Here is an 8,533-nt window from a genome sequence, read left to right on the forward strand (position 1 = left end):
ACAACCTCTACAGAGTGTAAAACTAGTATATTAGCCATTCTCATGGTCATGAGCGGCCTTGGAACCCTTACGGAATAGATAATGAACACTGATGATACTGATGATAAAGATGCTCACTAATGATTATTGTTTATGCTATTCATTTTTCATGTTTACCTGATCATGTGTTTATATGGGCTTGTGATAAACTTTGTTGCCACCCAATTGCTAAAAGATGACTCATTAAAAGCTAATCACAGTTGAACCAGTGTCAGCCTATTGAGCCTCATGAACCCCATGTTATATTTGTTGAGTACGACATGTACTTACGCTTGCTTTATTTTTTCAATTATTTGAATAAAAATCCTGGATGGGTACCAGATTGCTAGAGTTAGAAGGAATTAGGCTTGTGATCAACCAGTCTGTTGTCCCTGTGGAATTAGAGTCTTCACCCGAAGAACGGAGTTGTCTTTCCACTGTTTGCTATCTAAGGTTATATTCTCTATACTAAGTACGTTATATATTGAGCATTGTCTATTGATATTACTCTTATTTGTAGCTATATATGAGATTTAACTTCCTAAGCTCACATATGGTGTGTATCTAGTTTTGTTCTCAAAACCGAGTGCTACATTCACATGTTTTGTATCCTGCATAGCGAGAGAAGTTTGGGTAGCTCTTATGCTATCCTAGTATTGACCTTGGCACAATAGAAATGCATAGTCATGGTCAATACTAACCAAACGATAAGAAAAGATGCAAGTGTGACTTACAAAAGTAATGTTAATGAAAGACCTCATTGAGTTCTTAAAGTGAATTAAGTAACGTGTACTCCTAAATAGATCAAGAAATAACTTTGTTTACATGACATAATCATGTAAATGAAGTAAGTTAAAAGTGTCTCCTCGCTTATAGGCTTTCTGAATTGTTATCAAAATTATGGCAGTAAAGTTCATGCCATATTTTGAGGGGAAGAATATAAAGATCAATTAAGAAAAATACTCTTCGTTAAGAGTGAGATAAAGATTAATTAAGATGAATGTGACCGTTGGAGGAGTACAACTGTCACTACGTTGATACCCCTAAGCAGAGAAATAGCTAAATTCCTGGACTTTTTAAAGTTCTGACAGGAAGATAGCATAGTCAACCTCCAAGATGTTAAGGTTGTGCTTAAAGCGCCATATGAGGTTTTAACAAATTAAACCCAAAATAAGAAATTTGAAGATATACTATCTTTAGAAAAGATGGGAAGATCTAGGGGAGCATGGTATGTAGAGGTATGTAGAGACCTAAGACTTGAAGAGAAGAGGGACTGTGTGCCCACTCTAGTGACTCAGGAGCAACAAGTTTCTCAATACCTGTTGATGTTGTATGACCAATACAACACCTGTTGTTAGCTCTTCGAAGAAGATGAATAATTTAAGTAAGGATTTTGTTATACAGGAGCCTATAGAATCAATTGTCTCTTGGCAATGAAGAGCAACATCAGCCCTATATGAAAGTGACAGTAGCTGAGGCCCAGAAGGTCTCAAAGAATTAGTAAACCATTTTTCTGATAACTATGAAGTCTATGTTAATAAGAAATTCAAATGAATGGTGATCCCACCTTATTTGAAGAAGTCATGAGAAGAGTTTACTCATTTAAATGGCTAGAAGGATATAAAGTTGAAATGAATTCAAAGAATACCCACGATGTTTGGGACTTAGAACTAATTCCTAATGGAGCCAAAACAGTAGGTTGTTAATGGGTCTACAAGGCAAAATGTGACTCCAAAGGGAATATAGAAAGATATGAAGCACGACTTGTGGCAATATGCTTTAAGCGAAGAGAAAGAATAGATTATAAAGAGAGTTTTCTCTCTAGTCTTATGTATGATTCTTTTAGAATCATAATGGTGTTAATGGCACATTATGATTTAGAGTTACATCAGATGGATATAAAGACGACATTTCTCAACGGGGATTTATATGAAAATGATTACATGGCACAACCCAAAAGGTTTTGTTGTGGAAGAAAAGAACATATAGGATGCCGCCTATAGAAATCCATTTATGGGTTAAAAGTATGTCTTTAGACATTAGTATTGAAGTTGATGAAAACGATAAGAAAGTTTGGGTTTTAAAGAAAATGAGAAGGACAAAAGCTTTTATGCAAAGCTTGAGAATAGAAAATTCACTTTCCACATCCTATGAATAGATGACATTCTACTCATTAGTAGTAATGTTAATTTGTCATTGGAGAAGAAGAAGTTTTGTCCTCAAGTTTCAATGCGAATGATCTTGGTGAAGCGTCATTGGTTCGAGGAATCAAAATTCATCGAGATAGAAGAAAATGGGGTTTTAGGACTATCGCAAAGGCATACTTAGAAAAGATTCTAAAGAAGTAAAGTATGCATGCGATTAAACCTACGCCTGCTCCTATAGTCAAGGGTAATAGATTTGAGAACTCTAAGTGTTCTAGGAACCTATATAAGATCGATCAAATGAACATGGTTCCATATGCTTCAGCTGTTGGAAGCTTGATGAGTGTACAAGTACAAGTAAGAACTTACCCTGACGTAGTTTATGTACCCGGGATATTTTGGCAGAAGTCTAGTCCAGACATAGATCACTGGAATTGAGTTGAGAATGTCTTACAATTTTGCAAAGTATTATAGGCCTCATGCTGACTAAGAAAGAATAAGAACTCTCAAATAAGTTGAGGGTATAAAAGTTAAGTCTTGGCGAGATGTGTAGTGAAATCCACAGCAGTTTCTAACACTCGCAATTGGAGTATTATTGTGGAAAAGCTCCAAAGAAACAGTTGTGATGTCATCAGTGATGCATACCATAGTATAGCTTATCATGTGGCTTAAGGAACAGGCAAAAGGAGGTTAATGGAATTTGTACATGGATTTAATAATGATAGACAACAGCAACAACCATCTAAAGTAAGTTAACTCATAAGACAACAAGTCAAGTATGCTGCCAAATACATTGACACTAAGGTATATGTTGTAAAGGAGAAAATCCAGAATCATGTTGAAAGCATTAAGCACATAAGTACCGAGTGAATACTTGCGGATCCGCTTACCAAAGGCTAACCACCCAGTGCGTTCAGAGAACACACAGTCGACATGGGTTTATGGGAAAGCCTATGATTTCTGGATACTAAGGGCCTATTTCAGTATCTGTTTCAAAACAGAGAGGTGCGTTATAGTTGTTTAATCTAATGGCAACAGACCGTGATGATGAGGCACGCTCTATGCACTGATCTGTGATGGAATGGGAACAAGATAAAGTAAGTAAGTTAAGTTTAAGTCATAAGGTGAGATCAAGGGGGAGAATGTTAGGATTGATCTCATCCGATTCAGTCCAACGACTAAGTCGGACCCCTTGACCGTGTCCTGATCAGGGACACACAACTGACCACTGGTCGACGGGCCCTGTCACACAACGCTATTAGAAGGAGGTGGGGGCCGGGGCGCTAGACACGAGGTTCGACGCCGCCAGTAACCCACCAAAGAAACCCTAGAAGGCCCCATCCGATCGTGGGCGCGCTGCAGTGACGGGAAGCACCGCTGGACACGTCACCGTCCTCTGGACTCCGCCGTGCCTACGCTACTACGACACCGGGGGCCACGTCGCTGCGACGCCATGGCTGCAACTGCCCTAGGGCAAGGTACACCACCAAGTTTCCCGTCTAAGTCGAGATTATCCCCTGATCTACGTTTTACAGGTACAATGATCCTATCAAGCCTCACTCCAAGCATCTCACCATGCTGACCTTCAATCCCAGCTTCTGGATCGGCATTATTTTTATACATTAATAAAGAACCACACACAGCATGGAGCTTCCGAGTGTCAATTCTTTGAGCTTGCTAGCTAACTGCTTTGTTAGCGACATAGTGAAAACATGCCATCCATGGCTTATACAACACATTACACCCATGGATATACTGATCCAGGGTTATAAAGCTTGGGTTGGGGCGATTATGGAAACCGCCTCTGCAAATAAAACCTAGTCGTTTCTAAATGTACTTTGTATACTAGTGCTAGTAACCAGCATGTGCTCTGATAGGTTCCTCCATCACTTGCCCGGCACTGTCTTGCGACTCTGTTCATTTTGGAGGTAGAAGAATTCCACTGGAGGCAAATCAAGGCCTCCTTTATTAGAGCCACATTTTGGTAAATCTTCAGGAGGTGGAGGAAGAGAGGTGTCCACTGTTGATCCATCCTCTACAATGAAAACGGCTACCATGCCCATGGACAGATGGAAATCAAAGTGGCAATGGATGTACCATGTTCCTGTACACAAGAAACAAAAATTCGGTATCATAAACATTAGTATTTTTTTGTATAAATTTAATCAAACTTAAAATGGTTAGACTTAGGAGTTAGGACAAACGTAAATCATCACTTATTTTGCGACGGAGGGAACAGTGCCAATAAAAGAACACCAATCCAAATCTTGGAGCAAAACTTTGGTATTTTTTAGGCACTTGCAGCGCAGGAGATTGTAAATAAAACAGGCATGCATCGGCCGACATTGCAAGTTTGCATATAGTCCGGACATGTAAGTAAATAAATTGTGTAGGCATGCACCTGGATTATCGGCGACAAATCGAACAGCGACCCAGCCGAGCCTCGGGACGACGACGGTGTTCTTGAGCGGCGGATCCACCAGGTTGTAGCTGGCCACGTCCCTCGCCGCGTCGTAGTTGCCCAAGCCGTGCGCGAGCACGAACATGTCGTGGCCGTGCAGGTGCATCGGGTTGGAGTCGCTCTGCATCACCGCCGTGTCCTGGAACACGACCTCCACCACCGCGCCGTGCTGGAACCGCCGCACCATCGTCTGTTTCTCCGTCGGCTCCAGCGGCGCCTCTTTCGGCCCGTACGGGATGTAGGCCGGGTCGGTGAAGTTGAACACCCTCCGCGGCGTGTCCGGGAGCGCGCTGAGCTCCACGCCGGCGGCGGCCGCCATGTCGTCGCGGCGGTAGTAGTGCGCCTCCAGCAGCGACACCGCCGCGGCCGTGGGCGCCCGGAACGAGACGTCGTTCATGGTGCCCACGATGATGGACTCGTCGCTGTCGCTCCTCTCGCACGACTGCCCGCCGTCGCGGCAGACCGAGCCCAGGCTGAGCGTGATCAGCATGTGCTCGTCGGCGCGCGCCGGCACCCGGTGACGGCGAAGGCTGGAGAGGTTGCCGTGGAAGTAGAAGCTGCCGGTGGTGTCGTGCTGGTCAGGCATGTCCGGCATCATCACCGGAGCTGGAACGTCGTCGACGTTGGTGGTGTACTGCACTATCCCGCGCGTGATGGTGAGTGGCACCTGGACGTCGGGCTCGGGCGCCTGTATGGCCAGGGCGGCGATGTAGTACCGGCCCGGCGGCGAGTCGGCGGCCACCAGGACGTCCATCGTCTCGCCGGGTGCGATGGCGACGACGTCCGTGGCGTTGGGCTTGACGTAGTTGGCGTCGGAGGCGACCACCGTCATGGTATGGCCGGCGATCTTGAGGTAGTACTCGGAGAAGAGGGCGGCGTTCATCAGCCGGAGCAGGTACGTCTTGCCGGACTCCACTTCCAGTACGAAGCCATCTTCCTGTTCCACGGCACCTTCAGAGGCAGAGGCCGCAGAGCAGTTGTAGAGGTCTCCAAGCTTGCCGTTGATCGTGCTTCCAGTTGGGACGTCGACAAGGACACCGTTCACCGTGTTCCTGTCCAACTGTGCAAGGTCCATATCCCACCATTCCCCTGCAGGTGTCATTCAGATTTCAGACGTTGCATTAATTCACAAAAACAACATAGTTCAGAGAAGAACCTTGTTCCAAATTAAACAATGCACACATCTTCTAGCTAAGCTATTATGCAACCAGCAACCATGCTTGCAATTCATGTACCTATAACAATGGGGATCTCCTTGTCAGGCTTAGGGAAGGGATACGAGGCGGCGCCATGTCTGGGCCGGATGATGAGAGCCCCGTGCAGGGTTGCGCGCAGGCAGGGGACGTGAGCGTGCCACCACAAGGTGCCTTCCTGTCCGGCGACGTTGAACCGGTAGGTGAAGTTGCGGCTTGGCATGATGGGGCACTGGGTGATCATGGGCACCCCGTCCGCCCAGCAGTTGAGCCGCTGCTTCACTCCATGCCTGCAATGGAACAGGAACCAAATTCAGAGACAAAATGGTATCTACGGTTCAAAGCAAACTGGTGTTGGATAATCCAGCTCTGTTTCTACATTTGGAAGAAACACGTACAGGAGGGCAATTGATTTTGTTGTTTGATTTGAAGCGTGATTGGTAGGAATACATTAGGATGGAGATGGATGGATGTCTTGCTTGGGATCGGACGGAAGAAAAATGAAAGATCGACCAAAGATAGACTACTACTACAGGTGTGGTGCTTATTGTAGTAATCCATTACCAGTGGATGGTCATGTTGTAGGGCGACCTGTTGACGACATGGACGACCACGGAGTCTCCCTCGGTGACCTCGATCGCCGGCCCCGGGAGCTGCCCGTTCACCACGGTCACCAGCGTCTCCTTGCACAAGCGCGTCACATTCACCTGGCTCACCTGTGCATACATAAATTTTTGAATGTTCTAACACAAATCACGCATGAATGAAAAATATATATACGACTTTCTTTGGCTTGTTCAGATTCACTTACAACGAAGGTGTGCTCGACGACGGCTGCCATGCCCGTCGGTAGAGCCGCCATGCCGGAGAGGAGGACGAAGACGACGGCGGCTGCGGCGGGGGCGACGACCGTTGCTTTCGCCGCAGCAGGGAGTCGTCCCACGCAGACCTTCATAGTTTTGCAACTGTATGTGTTCGGTTTGCTTTGCTTTGGGGTGTCCTTGTACTCTTGTAGTAGTAGGCTACCACTTAGTATGTCTTCACCATTAGCTAGTATTTTAGCAGGTAGGAAGGAGTGTTTTGGCCTGCTAAACACCGTCATTATTCCTCGCAGTAGGCCGTTGACGCCGACCACGAGCACCATTAATTGTGTGTCACTGTCACCATACCAACCCGGAATCCTATCATCTTTCTTAGGGCGTGTTGTTTTATTTAGTATCAGAACTAGAGACTAAAACAGGAACTAAAACAAAAACTAAAATGATATTTGTTTCTAGAGACTAAAAGAGACTACAGGGGAGAAGAGAGACTACGAGCGAGGAGAGAGAGGGAGCGGTATGGGCTGTTTAGTCTGAATTAGCAACCCCAAGGGACTACTATATTTTAGTCTCTAGTCCCAATTTTAGCCCCTGATTGTACATAAATTATTTTTAGGGAAGCATTCCTTTTCTAACAGCAGCGGTTGTCTTAGCACGCCGTATCTAACCTTCGCGGGAGGCACTGTAGCTATACAACCATTGCTAGAAATCAATTTTTAGAGACGTCTCCATTAATAAATCCGCAACTAAAAATATATCTATTTTTAGGGGCGGTTTTGTTAAGAGAACCACCCCTGAAAATACTATTTTCAAGGACGGTTGCTTATGTCAACCGCCTCTGAAAATCACTAAGTCAACTGTCCTTAGAAATAGTTCAGCACAAATAAATTTATATATTTTTAAAATGATGTCAGATGAAGACAAACTTTATATAAAAATTGTAGAGCTCGACGAGATCTAAAACTTTTTAGTTGATAAAATTTTTGTTTGAGATCATTTAGGCTTCCAAATATATAAATCAAGTCTTAGATTTTGAATTTCAAATTTTTTAATTTTTCAAATGACCTTAGATGGAGAAATATTCTATGTCAAAGTTATAGTGCTCACCGAGATCTAAAACATTGTAGTTCCAAGTTTTCTTATTTAAGATTGTTTATGAGTTAAAATATTGATTATAAAATTCATGCTTATTAGTATAAATAGATAACATTATTAGAACTAGACGCAACTGACTGTGTGGTGCGGTGGTAAGGGATGGATCGCACGAGAAAGAGGTTGTGGGTTTGTGTCGGCACTTATTCAAAACAAGTGAAAAATAAATCTTGTGAGACGTGGCTAGTCCTCAGCCCTTCAGGCTACATTAGAAATAGTTTTTTTTTCTTATTTTTATTAGACTCTAAATGATTTTTTAAAAAAAATTGGAAATTACTTTTAGAGACGGTTGACTCTGAGAACCGTCTCTAAAAATCAATTTTTAGAGGTTGTTTTAAATCACTTATTTTGAAAATCGTGGGCATGGTAGCGGTTTTAAAACCCCCTCTAAAGATCACTTTTGACCATCTCTAAAAATGTTTTTGGTATTAGTGGTGTTTCTGGTGGTGTTTATTCAAAGGGACTAATTGAGACTAAAATTTAGTCTTTAATCCCTTCTCACGTGGAAAAGAACACACCCTTATTTCACCAGCCATGTTTCTTCTTTCCTTTTTTCGGGTACCTAGACTGTCTCGTTCGTTGCATCTGATAATCACAGTTTAGTTATATCATTATCAGCTAAGTAATCTTGTTAGATCTGATCAGTACAACACCAGCACATGGGATGCACATGACAAAGGAGCATCCGTAGCGTGCAGGCATCGCAATCGATGTCCAGATTTCCAGAACAACACGTTGTCGTAGGTG

At 43.7% G+C, this 8,533-nt stretch overlaps 1 protein-coding gene across 1 annotated transcript; it reads right to left on the bottom strand.

The window, feature by feature from the left end:
- Positions 1–3,818: 3,818 nt before the first annotated feature.
- On the bottom strand, positions 3,819–6,802 carry LOC136482713 (laccase-15-like). The gene is made up of 5 exons (XM_066479912.1): positions 6,628–6,802; positions 6,381–6,532; positions 5,859–6,106; positions 4,564–5,712; positions 3,819–4,266 (listed from the first exon to the last, which is right to left on the bottom strand). Exons 1-5 carry the CDS (start codon positions 6,769–6,771, stop codon positions 4,049–4,051), a joined length of 1,911 nt encoding a protein of 636 aa, XP_066336009.1. The 5' UTR covers positions 6,772–6,802; the 3' UTR covers positions 3,819–4,048.
- Between the last annotated feature and the right edge of the window lie 1,731 nt (positions 6,803–8,533).

Source organism: Miscanthus floridulus, chromosome 9, assembly GCF_019320115.1.
Source record: "Miscanthus floridulus cultivar M001 chromosome 9, ASM1932011v1, whole genome shotgun sequence".
In the NCBI taxonomy this organism is placed as follows: Eukaryota; Viridiplantae; Streptophyta; class Magnoliopsida; order Poales; family Poaceae; genus Miscanthus; species Miscanthus floridulus.

Excerpts from the sequence above, each read along its gene's own strand:
- LOC136482713 (XM_066479912.1), bottom strand. The coding sequence starts at position 6,771 with ATGAAGGTCTGCGTGGGACGACTCCCTGCTGCGGCGAAAGCAACGGTC. Across the intron at positions 6,533-6,627 it reads TCGTCGAGCACACCTTCGTT|GTGAGCCAGGTGAATGTGAC; the intron begins GTAAGTGAATCT and ends ATGTATGCACAG. Across the intron at positions 4,267-4,563 it reads ATTTGTCGCCGATAATCCAG|GAACATGGTACATCCATTGC; the intron begins GTGCATGCCTAC and ends TCTTGTGTACAG.